This window comes from Hoplias malabaricus, chromosome 3 (assembly GCF_029633855.1).
Source record: "Hoplias malabaricus isolate fHopMal1 chromosome 3, fHopMal1.hap1, whole genome shotgun sequence".
NCBI classification, from domain to species: Eukaryota; Metazoa; Chordata; class Actinopteri; order Characiformes; family Erythrinidae; genus Hoplias; species Hoplias malabaricus.
The window spans coordinates 40,864,400-40,880,316 of record NC_089802.1 but is presented as its reverse complement, the minus strand read 5'-3'; the positions used below and the strand labels follow the sequence as shown (position 1 = coordinate 40,880,316).

The window sequence follows — 15,917 nt, the reverse complement described above, 5'->3', positions numbered from 1 at the left end:
CGGGGAAACAGAAACCGAAAGGAATGTAGATCCATCACATGCTTTAATGAGAAAACAGCAATATAACAGTTAAGAGTGGTTGGTAATAGGCAAACTAATCTTCTCTGACATTAAACAGTGTGATTACAGCACTATTAGCCAAAGATGAGGATGTAGGGAGGACAGAGGAATGTATAGGAATTTTACTGAGTTGCCTCATAAACCTGAGTGAGGAGTTGTGGCTTTAAAGACAGGACATTTCTCAGAGGAGTCTGTGTGTTTAGAACATGTGAAAATTGGAGATTAATCACAATGCAGTACATTGAGAATGAATGGGTTTTAAAAATCACGTTGTTGGATGAAATTTTGCATCCCTCAGTTTTCTGTTTTATCATTCCATCCTAAAATGACTGTCCTTCATTAGGCATGAGTGATAGGATCCAATATGTAATTGCCTGAAGAACAGTGGAACTGTGTTCTCTGTACTGAACCAATCACCAGTGTCGGTACGTGACCTCATTACTCTTTACATTCTTAAATGCAATAAAATCTGCACAGCAATCTTCCACTTACTAGTGCAAAGTCATCCCAGGAGAGTAGAAGCTGTTACTGTTTAAATGTGTGTGGCAACAATTTCTGATTCAATAGAAGTATGTGAAATGTAGGCCATCCCTTATCATCAACACTCACACTTCTACTGAGTGTTACACAGAAAAATAAACACAGGCTCGGACTACTTCAAAAGAGAGAGCCCACCATGTCCGTGCATGCATTAAAATGGATACCGGAGCTGTTTGGCGCCATGAGATTAACAACAACAGCGGAAACTTAAACTCCAAACAAGAAAGAGATTTCCTCACATTCTCTGCAGCTCCTTATTAATATATATATATAGTTCTCATTAATATAGTGTGTCCTTAATGTACCTATAATGCCTAATTAATATCTCTGTAGTTCTACCTTAAAATATCTGTAATGCCTCTATAATATCACTGTAGTTCTATATTAATATATCTGCAATGCCTCCTTAAGATCTTTGTAGTTCTACTTTAATATATAATGCCTCCTTAATATCTCTGTAGTTCTACATTAAAATATCTGCAATGCCTACTTAATATCTCTGTAGTTCTACCTTAATATTAACAGTGCTGTAGTAAGGGAGTGATACTGATGACTGACCGGTGATCAATAGTTGTCCAGTCGCACTCGCGCTGCCGAACTGATTCTTGGCGATACAAGTGTAAGTGCCTCCGTCTCTTTTCGTCACATTGGAAATCTTCAGCGTTCCATTAGGAAAGAGAGAAAACCTGGAGGAGTCAAATAGAATCAACTACACAACTCTCTCCTGAACACCAGCCTAAATACAGCAGCAGGCAAAAGTTTGAACACAATTATTTTTCTTTCAAGAGCCGGTACCCTACACTCTTCTCACGTTTGATAGTTTTCTCTTAAGTCTCTTTTACCACATACAGTCTATTCCACACCAAAACACTGTATCTTCATTTTTCATCTTAATTTGAAAACATTAAGAACTCTTGATTTTGAATAAAATTGAATCATTATGTACAGACCAAAGAAACAAGATCTTTCTTAAACATCTAGAAGTTAAAAAGCAGCTATTTTAACAACTCTTTAAGATAAATACAAAATGAGCTTGGTTCAGACTTACTTTGTATCTTATTTGATTAGCCTTGTATCTTATTAACAAACCACTCTTTATACTCTCAGCATGTTGGGGTGGAGCCAGGGTGGAAATGGGCCAGAATGCACTGGATGACTGGTCCAAGAGTAAATGCTGAGATGAAACAGGGTTCAGGCTCAGAACTCAAATGTTATATATTATTCTGATAAGAAAGACTATATAGTTGTTTTCCTCTGTTTTAAAGTGAGTGTGAAGTAGAGTATCTGTTAATCCATCTCTATTTACTCCACAGCCTGTTCAGCCTATCGGACGCGGGATTACAGAGGGGACCCCATTAGTCTTCATGGTACAGACTCATAGCCTGGTGTGTGTTAAGGATAAAGCAGCAGCAATGTCAAAGTAGGTAAATGCTGATGTTAATTATAGCAGTGATTCAGTTCTTATATCAGTTCTGTGAATTGGTATTTTGAAATATTTTAAGTTTATTTTTTAAATCTCATTAAAAAGCAGTGACTGTCTTACTGGAATCTTCTGTTCCACTTTAAACATGCTGGCGTTTTAGATCTGCCAAATGTACCATTCCTGTTCTCCACAGAAATAGCATTAAACTAACTGAAATATGCCAAAAAAAAGAAAAGAAAAACAGGCAGGTGGAGCCAAAACTGGTGATATCACATACTCAGGGAGGGTGCCTGAGCAAGCTAAGGTTTCTCTTAGGCCCGTCCACATGGATTCATTCATTTTTAAAAACTTAGGTATTCCTATACTATATATATATATTATATATTATAGGAATACCTATATATTATATATATTTTTCATATGTGGGAATCAGAAATCTAGTGATTGAGGAGTGAGGAGCTGTTTGAATTTCAGCCAAAGACAGGCATTCTGTGTGGCAACAGTGTTTTCAAAAACCTCAGTTTTCCTTCGCCGTCAAGAGAATAGTAACAACGTTTTCAAAAATCTCAAGTTTGGAGAGTGTTTTTGGAAACCTCCGTTTTCAGTGACTTAAAACGGCATTTTCTTTTTTCAAAATTCTTTACCGTTCATTCTTCTGGAGCATGTCATTGCCTCTCTTCCATACGCTGATGGCTCGTGGTGAAGCTTGTGGTCTACAGTCGAGAGTGACCTCGGTGCCAGCGCGGGCCTTCAAGATGCTCTTCAGTGGATTCTGAGAGAAACTGGGCGGTGAGGCTGATATATATATATATATATATATATATATATATATATAGAGAGAGAGAGAGAGAGAGAGAGAGAGAGACTTCAACATGTACACTTGCAGAAGTTTTATAATGAAAAGAGATTCAGTGTGAACATGAGCTGGAGTGAAAGTCATGGTAAAGTTGACCTGATAATTAATCTGAGTAAAGCCCATTTCACACTTAAAACCCAAGACATAACTAAGTTAATTTTACTTGTAATGTTCAGACTTCTTCATTCACACATTGTAATTTGGAAATGGAAAAATTGGACTTTTAAACATAAACAAACAGAAACCCATCACTGAGAGGAACTAACAGAATCAGAGTATAATTAGTGAGACAAAACAATGAAACATGAAAGCAGACAGATACAGAGGAAATGCAGGGAATATATACACAGTGAAAAACACGAGGAACAGCTGAGAAAAGTACTAAAGCTATGTAATGAAATACAAACAAGTGACAGACATAACAAGAGGCAGAGACAAGTGACAAAACATAAACATGACACAAAGACATATGGAGGAAGAGACACAGAACCGCAAGGGAGGGGAACACAAACAAGGAGAAATGCAGACATAACAGACAACACAAAATACATGGAGAAAACAGACAGACGTGACAGACATGCAGCTTTTAAACAGGATTTTACCAGGGTTTGCACCATGGAAAGCCAACTAAACAAGAGATGACATCCTCAGCATGAACATCCAACCGCTACTTCACAATGTAGGCATATACACAAACAGATTTTGGTAGTTTATCTGTAGAATCTTGTACAAAAACCACCCTGATGTAGTCACACCTGGAACTCCACTATTAAAAACCTCTTTTGTTCAGTTCAATTGTCACTGAAACTCAGCTTCTCCGTGTGTAATCCTGAAGTTGCTCCATTTCCCGGGAATAATTTGGCTTCTTGTGCTGGTAATTTCCCTGTTATTATAGTGTATCTCATGTAGATATTTTCCTGGTTATTATACTGTCTCTCCTTTCCAGGAATTCAGCTCAGGCTTGTGTTCACACTGAACCACTTACCATTTCATTACTTCCTATTTAACATAGGAAAAAAAAGTGTATGTGTTAAAGCACAGTACTTGGGAAAAAAAAAAACGTGAGGACTGATGTGTGAACAGTAGCTCAGAATTGACGTCTGCATTCACAAAGGACTCCCGGGTCCCTTCACAATATCTTGCGATGTGGGACAAAATGAATCTTAAGGTAACCAATCCAGTGAGTGCAGGAGCTGGATAACGTATACATTTAGAAAATAAATAAATAAATAAATAAATAAATAAATAAATAATAATAAAAAAAAAATATATATATATATAGATAGATAATCTTAGGGCAGACCGTATATAATCATTAGGAGTGTAATAAACAAATTATAAATATTTGCAAAGCAACCAATCCGATGAACACCACATGCCGCATTGTGTGTTATTCTGCTAAAGAAATGGTGAAACATTTAGCCTTTGAGGGGAAAATAAAATCTCACAGCATTTCATTCGGTGAACTTTATTTTATAGGCTACATATTTTTTAAATATACTGCTTTATTAATAAAGATATGTGAAATTGTACTTTTCTGCAGCAATGAATATCTTACTGAGGTTCTATATTTTAATTCTAGCTTTGTGACTATTAAAAATAATCAGTCTGCTTAAAAATAACATTTGTTTTATGTCCACTAGCTGTATTATTTCAGAAGAAAAGTATGCGGGACTGCGGGCGAGACCAGGCTGAAATGTCTACATTGCAGGCAGAAGCAGGCGGGAGCAGGAGGAATTCTAGTGGTAGCAGTCGGAAGCATGATTTTAAAAAAATATCGTTTACACACAAGCTTCTACCTCAGAATGCATCAGGAAATACTGCAATGTCTAAATTGCGGCTGTTATCGGACACTTTATTATGAAATGAGTTTAAATGTTGAGTTGCTTTAGTTCATTCTAGACAGACAATGCAAATGTAACGCAGCATAGTTGGCAAAGCAAATCATTCATGAGACATTTTGTTTTACAGTCAGGTTTTCAGTTTACAGGCAGAAAGCCAGAAAGGAAGGAGCTGTCACAGATTGTTCTGAGGACGTCAGCTTCTGTTTACTGTTATTTATAATCCAAACATTATGGTAAGGACCAAAGTCAGAACCTGACTTGGTAAATGTGTCTCTGTAATGCTTTGGGTTTTAGGAGTAAGTCTAGAGAGATCTAGACAGTTATTGCCACTTTGACAGAAACACTGTGAGCAACGGTGAGCAACTTTCTCACAGCCTCCAGCAAAAACGAAACACTGAGCCTTTAAGGAAAATCTCAGAGATTTAAGACCTTAAGGAACGGCGCCGAGGCGGATCTTTGTGGTCTGAAGCTGTTGACCGGGCTCTCTGGTGTCAGTCATCTCCGCAGTATGTGATGTAGGAGGTGTTCAGTTACATACGGAGCCACAAGGGATGGAGCCTTGATCAATATGTCACCATTTACATGCATAACGTCCAGACAGAACACAATTATAGCGAGAGGCTTGTCAAGTCCAAACGCCAAAGCCAATATGAAGCAGAAACTGCCGACTGAAAGGAGACACTGTGAGGTGGATCCTGTCACACCGCGGCTCACTGTGACATTTTGTAGGATTGAAGATATGATTTGGATTTGGGTGAAGCTTGAAGCCGGGAGGCAACAGGATAAAAATGGCCTGCTTGAGAGATAAAGGAGTAGCCTGGTAGAAAAAAAAATATAAAGTCCATGACCAAAGGCTTGTAGACACCTGCTTGTCCAGTGTTATCTTCTGAAATGAAAGGTATCATTAGAGATTTAACAGCCTTTCTTCTGGAAGACTTCAAGAACAGATCTTGGAACATTGCTGTGAAAATTTGATGTCGTTCAGTCACAAAACATTTAGTGAGATCAGGTATGGATGCTTGGATCTGGATCACAAACACCACTCCAACTCATCCCAAAGGCATTAGATGGAGCTCCAATTTTTCTACAGAACACAGTTCCCCTGCTCCACAGCCCAAAGTGACTGTTTATTTCTCACTTGGCACTGGTCATTGGACGACCATGCAGTGGACAATAGCTGAAAACAGGGCGCCAGATTAACGCTGTCCATCGTGTCAGAGCCAATAAAAAATAACACACGGGACAAGACAAAAGCTCTTTTGGGTCTCTTTCGGGATGAAAATGTTGTGTGAGGTAAAACTTGGTCTCTGTAAAAGACGTCGTTGTAGTTGGTGTACCCTCATGTCAATCAGTGACGGTTAAATCAGTTTACAAGTTAGTCAGTAAACTTCTTGCTCAGTGCTCCGCCCTCTTTGATTCTCATGGCAATGGTAACCAGGGAAACTGCGCCCACACTGCTAACTGCAACAGTATTTTAGGGCCACTTGTTAAAAATATGACACCAGATTCGGAGATTAATTAATTATTTATCATAATATTAAGTTAATGTAAATTCACTGGACGTTGATTTTTACAGTAGAGTGTGTATGAGGTGCCAGTGAAACGGCAAATCTTTAAAATAATTGGATTTTAAAACATTATAAACATTATAACAAATTGTTTACTGAAATTTAATCACAAAAAAACCCGACCAGTTAAAAGAAAGGGTTATAAAAGACACAAAGGCCAATATTGCAGAGGAAAAACTCAAAACCCCAGTGCAGCCCTAAAAACCTTGGTTACTGATCCACAGGGAGCAATGGGCATGTGTTTCATTGTAGGAATCTGGTAAGTCCACTGATTTTATTCTCAAATTATCACAACTTTTTATCTCAAAATATTTTGTATTAATTCTGAAATGTTTACTACTTTAATCTCAGCATTTTACAACATTATTTTCATTGTCCTGCATTGTACACTTTCACAAAAACTGTCACAGTAGTGGAACCCTCAATGGTACATATTCAGTACTGTTAATTAGAGAACTAAACTGTACCAAATTCAACATAATTGTAGATTTTAAATGTGTGTTGTGTTTTAAATTCATGTTTCATCTCCAGGACTTATTTTACACAGTTCCATAAAGAACCATTACAAATGTTCCCCTCTCCTTCTGGAGAAGACAATGTAATGTACCTTTAGGGAACACAAATGAACGTTAACACAACTCTGCTGTACATTTACACTGCTTCTACATAGAGTGACATTCATGTTACTCTACCATAGCATTTTGGGGGGACACCAACATCTCAGTGATATGTGAAAGTTTCCTACATGGAAGAGCTTCCAAGTGGCAGCAGGATCATGTTTATCCTCTGCAATGGTTTCCCAGGACTGTCTCAGTCAGATCTAGCTTTTGACTTTGATACAAATATTATAATCACTTGCATATATCATCATTACCATCAAACACACAAAGTTTCGTTCAGTTTCAACAACTCCTTTTTAGGGGCGGGCCTTATTTGTTTTGTATATTCTTGCTGTTTCCAGACAGCTCCCAACAGAACTGTGAAAGTAAAGTGAAAGGCTCTGAGACTCTGCGAGTTTCCTTATCAGGTTAAAAGTTGGAGCACTGAAAGGAAAAAGAACATCTCTTACCCAGAACCATCAGTTCAGCGCTGGCATAAACGATACCATGCTTGTTCTCTGCCACACACTGATACATCCCTCCATCAGATAGAGTGAGAGAAGAGATGGTGAGGGCTCCGTTCTCTATCAGCACTCGACTCTGTGTACAACAGAAAGACAGATAAACACATAACACACATCACGACACACATTGCTCAGCCATAATATTAAAGCCATATCCTGTTTAAACACTCACTGTCCATTTTATCAGCTCCACAGACCACACAGGTGCACTTTGCAGTTCTACAATTACAGACTGTAGTTTATGCGCCACTCTGCAAACTTAGTTTGCCTCCTTTCACTTTCAATTATCAGGACCCCTGCATTAAAGAGCAGAGGAACCACATGCGGACTACAGCCTGTAATTGTAGAAGTACAAAATGCTCCAATGTGGTCAGTGGGGCTGATAAAATTGACAGTGCGTGTAGATACAAAGAGGTAGCTTTAATGTTATGGTTGGTGTGTATGTTTGATGACATATTTGTTTTGTACTGCACAACAGCAGTAAACCAAACAAGCAAACCTACAGAAATATATGATTGGGTTATTATTTTCCCAACATGTCCTTTGACCAGTGTCCAGAGACAGTTACATGACCAGTCATTTGGGGAGAACAAACATACAGAGATTGAGAGATTCTTTTTTCAATTATCGCTCTGCTGTAAAGTGTGTAATGTGGTATGGATCCTTATGCTGCAGCCAGAGGGGGGGGGGGGCGGGTTGGGTCAATGTTGGATTTAGGGGGTGGGAAAAGGAGGGGGGGGTGGCAAAAAATGCTGACCTTCCTGCTTCCAGAAAAGCATTGTTGACAATAGGTGCAATGCGCTAATACACAATTCATTGGCTTCGAAAAAATGGAAAGAGAGAGAGAGAGAGAGAGAGAGAGAGAGAGAGAGAGAGAGAGAGAGAGAGAGAGAGAGAGAGAGAGAGAGAGAGAGAGAGAGAGGGGTCATTCATTTTTGATTGGTCTGAATACAGGCCATAGCTAATGCATCCCTGCCTTGCTGTGTTGCCTTGTTATGGCTCAGTTAGCCTCAAAAACCTAAGCTCAAAAAGTTCTGATTATTCTGTGGGACAGCAGGAGCTCAGTGCTGTAAAACACAACCATAAAACACATCACACACAACCTGCAGCTTTCATTTATTTCCTGCAGATTTCAGTGTAAAACCAGCCACTGCTTAATAGCTGCATTTTAGAGTTAAAGACTGGCAACCCACTCACTGCTGCCTCAGCCGAAGCCGAAAAACCTGAAAGGTCTGAATGATGTGAATGTTATCAGTCACAGCAAACACGGGCATTTACCCAAAAGAAGTACACAAATATCATTCAAGCTAAAGATGCACCAGAGAGAACATTCTTCACAGATGACGAACTTCAAGAAACTCAGCCAAAAACCTAAATCGAAACTCAATTAATAATAACATACTTTATGAAATAAAAATACCAAATTTACTATAAAGTCCAAGACAATGAATTCCTTTTATGAAAAGCTGAATTAAAGCCGCTTACTAACTTAATTTCCATGTAAAAGGTGAATCAATATATATCTTGCATCAATTTTATCTTGGTGTTTGATTCATACATTCAAATCCACTTTAAAAGATGCAGCAGTTGTATTCTTTTACCGTTGTAACATATTCTGTACCACATTAAAATGATGCAAGAGTTCTTATCTGGAACTTTCATTCAAATCTTATATTCCACCTTGAACTCAACAGCAGATACATTCGTACTTTTAGTCATTTTTTTCATTACACCTTAACTTCACTGGTATAGTCGATACGTGCGAGTATTTAAGGTGAAATGGAAAGTTGTCGATAAACAGACTATTTTTGACCATAACCTAAAATATGAGGCCACAGAGACTGCAGTGCACAGCTAATGTGATAAGAACTTAATAATTTCATGTGTTATGTAAAATGTTTCAAATAATAAAAATAGGGCTGAGTGTGTCCAATTGTTTGACCAGTAAAGTGTGCACCCACCAACCCTGATTGAGTAGATGCATTTTTAAATGAAGTCTCCGTTATGAGCTGTTATTGACTCAGTGTTATCAAGAAGGTTTTTGTGAAAAATGGACATAAATACAGACGCAGTTTGCTGAGTGACCCCTGCACTGGACTGGGTGGGAGACCAGCTGGATTCAGCTCTAAAAGCCTGTTCTTCTAAAGGCTTTGTATTTCTCGCTCTTTTACTGTCAGTGTGACTCATTTCTGCTCGTTGCTTTCTCACAATTATTATTGATCCGTTTTTAACTCGGCTTGTGAGAACATCTCCAGTGTCCAGCCAGCTGCTCCCACTGACCTTGAGCTTGGGTCACAAGAGTAGAGCTTTACTGTACCTCTGGCATGAGTGGTTCTCCGTTCTTCAGCCAGCTGTAGGAGGGCTTGGGCTTCCCACTCGCCTTACACTCCCAGAACAGGTTCTCCTCGATGGACAGGGCCGTGTCTGTCATCGTCTGCAGCCAGTGAGGTTTGGCTGAAAAGAGATTAGTGTGGAAACACACACATTTTTAATGTGTTTTCAATAAATAAATCCAACTGGAGATAACAGTTTTTGTTCTGACCGTGATTATTCATAGAGTTATGAGGAACGTTAGAAAGCTTGAATAATGACATTTCAATTTCATTGTACTGTACCATTAAAGCATAATTCCCAGGGCTGTCAATTTAAACACTGTTAATCACATTTGTCTCATTTGAACAAGTATAAAGGTGAAGAAAGATGTCTTTTCCTTTAGGAAATTGTCATTCCACTAGAGGCATTATGAGTAGGCAAAATAAGCTTCATCAACATTCAGTCATACATTTTCTGTAACTGCTTCATCCTCTTCAGATTTGCGAAGAGTCCAGAGCCTACTTGAAATCACTGGGCACAAGACGGGAACACACCCTGGAGCACCAGTCCATCACAAGACATCACACAATCAATCAGTCACTTACACTAGCGGTGGGCGATATGACGCTAAAATAATATCACGATATTTCAGGGTATTTTGGCAATGACGATATTCCAAACCCTGAAATATACTTTTATTATTTACAAGAACACACTATTGCAACAAAATATGCGTTATCCTATATTAGTTATATTAAATTAAGTTTTATTTTAGTACTTATTTTGTAAACTGTAACTTACCAATATTCTGACATCGTATAAGATACAAATGTTGCATATACATCAACCCAACAACTAAAGTGAAGAAAATTGAGTGTGTGCATATAAACAACAAACGGAAAACAATTATACAAAAATTACCTTAAAGCTTCACTGTAAATAACAAAACAGATACAGAATAGTTGCTATGCTGAGTTAATGTGGTCTGTCTGTTCAACTCTCCTCATGGGGTTTTTGATTTTCCTCATATTCTTTTTCTATTATTCGTCTCATATTCCTCATACGCACTTGTGTGCTTCTGCTTAAGGTGATGAAACAGATTAGTTGTGTTTCCTTATTTTTTGTTACAGGCATCTTTCATATCTTACAATTACAGTGGTTTGTTGTACATCTGATATTCTGTAACCAAACCTCCTCCACACAGCTGACATCACTCCCCTATTGGAGCTAATTTGTCTATCACAGAGCAACATTGTTGATGTGCATAAATGAATCATGTATGGAATTTACACCATATTACTCAAGTCAGAATATCACAATTATCACAATATTGTTTTTTTTTTATTATTATTTTAAATACTATAGCGATCTTATTGTGAACAATAAGATATGACACAGCCCTAACTCAGACACTCACACATATGAACACTTTTGTACAACCAATCCACCTACAAAGACATGAAAGCCTAATCACCCAGAAGAAAACCACAGCCCAAAACACAAGGAGATCATCGCACACTCCTCACAGACAGTGACCCGAGGCCAGGTTTGAACCCACAACACCATGACCCTGGAGCTGTCTGACAGTGACATTACCTGTTGTGCCACCGTAGTGCCCCTTTCAATATTCGACATCATTCTCATCACATAAACGTGTCATACACACAATGACCGTCGTCAAAATTGGGTATGGTCAAATTCAGTTGTAAAATGAGGCTGTTTGGATATGCATCAATTTCATCTTTTTTTAAAACTTGACAATCAATCTCCCTTCTGCTTCAACTATGTGTCCGTTTGAATTTAATACTTTAATAATTTGAAGCAATTTTTTTTTGATTTGCATTAAATACAACATTCATGATGTTAATAAAAAAACACTTAATAAAATAAAATTTATCTGGTTGTTTCCCCACCATTTGCTGCTCTCCGGTCTGGTTGCGCTAGAAGCCAGGCTAATGTATTTACACAGCCCCAGTGTCAGTAAATGGGTAAGAAAACAAACTGCTTCTGTCCGGTATGCAAGGCTTTCTCTAACTCTGCTCAAGGAAGGCATCTGGGGTATTTTGGACAATGAAGAGAACTCTTGATGAAAAGCACAGACTGAGATTCCTGGGGTGGGTATTATTGACTTTTATTTTGCTGTGTCAGATCATTTAAGATAGAAAGTGCTACAAAACGGAATAACTTGCATTACAAATGGGTTTCTGTGGTAATTCAAACAGTGAATTAAAAACCTATGGACAAGTTACACTTTAGCCGCATACAAACAACAGCCGTTTTTGTATTTGAAACACTCACTTTGATTGATTGATTGATTGATTGGTAATCCACTGTCCTCTTACTTCTCATCCCCTGGTGATACCCACCCTGCGAATTGTGTGGTTTAAGAGCTGTGCGGTCTTATTTCTATGTGGTAAATTACTTTTTGAATTCTCTGGTCAATAAAGAGCATCTTTGGCCTCTCTCTCTCTCTCTCTACCTCTCTCTCTCTCTCTATCTCTCTGTCCAGTGTAGTGTGCTGAAGCTGTATTTGAATGAGAGGATTATAATCACAGATTTAATCAGAGATACATACAGCACGAGAGCAGCTGGGCTACACTGCAGTGCTGTGGACTGTTAGAAGGGTCAATCTAGAAATGTGTCATCTCCGACAGAACTACAAATTACTGATCATTACTAATTTATTATAAATTATTATTTAATTGTGAAGTGAAGTGCAGCACATTTACATATGATTTACATTCTGGAGAGTGAGGTTTGAATCAGAACACCCATCTTTACCAACACATAGAAACAACAAGCACAATGTGTATGGTTAAAGGGAGAAATTGCCACGAGAGACTTACCTTTCTGCTTCCACTAGCCCAGATCCACCACTTACACTCTGTGAAACTCCAAAACTAGGGATTCACTTGGTGAGGAACAACACTCCAACCTGGAGGGACAGGGTAGCCATGCCCTTAAGAGAGGGTATAATCCTCCCACCCTGCAGAACCTGGGTTCCCCAGGTTCCTCAGAGTACAAGGAGTGTACCTTGGCTTAAGGGCAAGGCCCTTCTCCTCCAGGCAGGGTTTAAAGTAGTCTTAAAGTATAGACAATGCTAGGGTATGCACTAAAAGGTTAGAATCCAAATATCGGGCTGAAAGTTATGAAAAATAATAACAAAATACACTACACCTTTGTCATAACTGTGACCTCTGAGGATTAATATGAAGTCAATACACCAGAGACTGTAAATTAATATTGACCCTGTGATGAAATGTGTGAATTCATTTCCAAATTTCCACTTCCCCCAGTGTAAGCCTCTTCCACTCTGCACATCGCTCATTTCAGCTGAAACCTGGGAACTATTAATAACCAGCAAATCTGGCGATTCAGGCGATTGAGTCTGGCTCTTGCTGCGAGAGATGCATCTGAATAAAAACCCTTCACCAGAAACAAGGACTTCATCCAGGTGGGTTCTTTCTTCTTCCCACAATGCCTTGCCATTCTCTCTCCCCGAATGCATAATACACAGAAGGGTGGGATCAGAGTGAAAAAGATAGCCAACAAAGTCTGTTCCTTTCAGGGGAATAAATCGGGTATAAATCGGACTGAAAAGAGACCCCCATAACTCCCCAGCCCTCTGAGATTGTGACAATTCTATCACACCCAAGGCATGCTCTCCGCGCTCATCGCAAATAAATCCTCTGACCTCGTTCCGCGGCTTATTATCCTCTCGCCTGCCAGACTCCCCCCAATGCCTGTGTACCAAGTGTGAGTTCAATTAATGCTGTGGTATAATTGCATTTTCAAAAATAATCTCCTATTACGGAGAAGAGCCAGATTCCCTTATGAAACCAAGCTGCTATTTGCACAGCCCGAGTTCGGGAGAAAAGTGGAACTAGCTGAGAAATGAAAAACGGAATGGATGGATGGAAAGTTACGTTGCTGTATCTCTGTGCGCAGAAGTACGACAGTCGTATGGTTAATGAGGACGAGAAGAGACCCACTCAACTGTAAATCAGAGGTAAAACCGAAACTCAATGAAAGAGATCTGACAGCTGCCACCAGCACACACACACATTCATTAAATCATTCAGAAATGACCAGCTCCTTTGGTTAATTACCACTATTTATCAAGTCTTAGGTCTTCTCTGTGTCTACATGAGTTTTTCTGGGTGTCCAAACACACACGTTGGAGGAATTTTACTTAGTGAGTGACTGGGTGAGTGTAAGAAACTCTCCAAAGGTATGTGTAGATGTGTGGGTCCGAATGACTGTTTGTGTGTGTGAAAGTGCCCACAGGTTTGAGTGTGTGAGTGTCTGGGTGAGTGTAACTAACTGTCCATGTGTGTGTGTGTGTGTGTGTGTGTGTGTGTGTGTGTGTGTGTGATGCCTTGCAGTGGACTACAGATGAACTACTGACTGAATGGTTGAATGTTCTACCATGTTCTTCACCACCAGGAACATGAGTCCCCCCAACAGTGAGGAGAAAGAACAGAGCAGTCTAGTTCAGTGTTCACAGTCTTGCCATCCCAGGCCTTCCTGCAGTGAGCTATGGCAATATGTAGATGTGCAAATGTTGCCATGGTGATAGCATCCACAAATACTGATGATAAGATTAGTTTTGTCAGCCTCTTTCATTTGCAGAACTATTAACTAAGCACTTTTACATGTGACGGCTTTCTGAGCATTCCCAGCCCACCCCCGTGGCCCCTAAAGCTGTGACCCTGTGCTGTGTACGTCAGACGCCCTCAGCCAATCAAGGCTAACGCTATATCCCAACTTCCCGAAGGACATTTAATTTGATGTCAATGTGACATCATGTGTGTCAGGTGATGCTTCAGCACCTCTTGACCAGGAAACTCCGCTGACACACATGGTTTGACGTGACCTCGCTTTGAGTTACAGCTCAAACCACACAGCGAGGAGATCAGACCAGTGCATCGTAATGAAAACGGACGCATGTCATAACAAGCTCAGCACTGGACGAGTGAGGAACAAGTGACCAAACACTTTGTAACAGGAGAGTGAAAGTTTCTGCCTTCCAGTCTCCAAAGATCACACGCTTGCCCCAAACCATGCTGAGTTAACCCACTCCGTCCCATGAATCCCAAATGACTTTGCTTCAGACACTTGATTAGATTCCATTAAAAGCCCTAAAACAAATTAAATTCTTGTTCAAGAGCTGAATCAGCTTATCAATTAGATCCAATTACACAGGAAAAACAAACCGGGCAAGCAGTGACCACACTGCAGACGGATATCATGAGTGACAATGCATTTTCTTGCCAGACCAAAACATACTAGTAATGATTTGTTTATATTTGTTTATACATGTTTATATTTCCTGTAAGAACAAAAGCGATGAGGTGGAATACCTCATTATAATATCAAAGGAATTGGAAGTTGACAATAAATTGACAACAATACAGGAGAGGGAAAAATATATTTTCCTATGTACTGTAAAGAGATTATATTCCATGTCATTTTTTACATAATTCCCATTGGTCTGCTGTTTATGAATTTTACACACAATGTAAAGACCACCTGGAGTGTGTAAAATGAAGATTCATGAGTTATACGCACCCAGAATTAAACATTCTCAGACTCCACAGTTTCCACACTATCTCATTTTTAAAAATAGAGAATCAAGAGATCAGAATATTCAAAATCACAGGATTGTGGAATTCACAATCCAAAGTTTAGAAAGGGACGTCTATGTTTGTGGCGAAAAGTTGTTCTCTGGTTTGTTAACGTTCAGATTTGACAGAAACTCATTTGTTTAGTTTTATAGCACTTTCCATCTGTGTTTACTTTTAATGTAGTTAGCGTTCTCCCGAATTTAGAGTCAGTTCATTCTACAGAAAATACAAGTCAATATTACCCACATACGGAGCAGGAATAAAGCAATATCCTCATTGTTGCTCATGCTTTTCAATATTTGGCCGTCTCTTCCTTGTCTAAAATCATCCAAAATTCTGCTTCTCTGCCATAAGCAGAGAGAAAGAGAATGCGTAGGTTACAGAGACCGTTGGTTTCATTACCCATTTACAGACACTGGGGCTTAGTAAACACATTAGATTTGTTTCAAGCACGCAAACGGGCGGTAGAGCAGTAAATAGTCAGGAAGTATCCTCAGAATGTCTTTTAAAAATGTGTTTTTTTTTTTTTATTAAAATCGTGAATGCCGCCTGTTAAGGAGAAT

General features: G+C 39.1%; 1 protein-coding gene across 1 annotated transcript in view; it reads right to left on the bottom strand.

The window, feature by feature from the left end:
* cntn3b (contactin 3b) overlaps positions 1-15,917 on the bottom strand; it is a 122,851-nt gene that overhangs the window by 40,098 nt on the left and 66,836 nt on the right. The window contains exons 9-12 of the mRNA XM_066663425.1: positions 9,732-9,868; positions 7,361-7,490; positions 2,668-2,818; positions 1,159-1,286 (exon numbers count right to left, since the gene is read on the bottom strand). Of these exons, the coding sequence (XP_066519522.1) occupies positions 1,159-1,286; positions 2,668-2,818; positions 7,361-7,490; positions 9,732-9,868 (546 nt within the window). The remainder of the gene's footprint in view (positions 1-1,158; positions 1,287-2,667; positions 2,819-7,360; positions 7,491-9,731; positions 9,869-15,917) is intronic.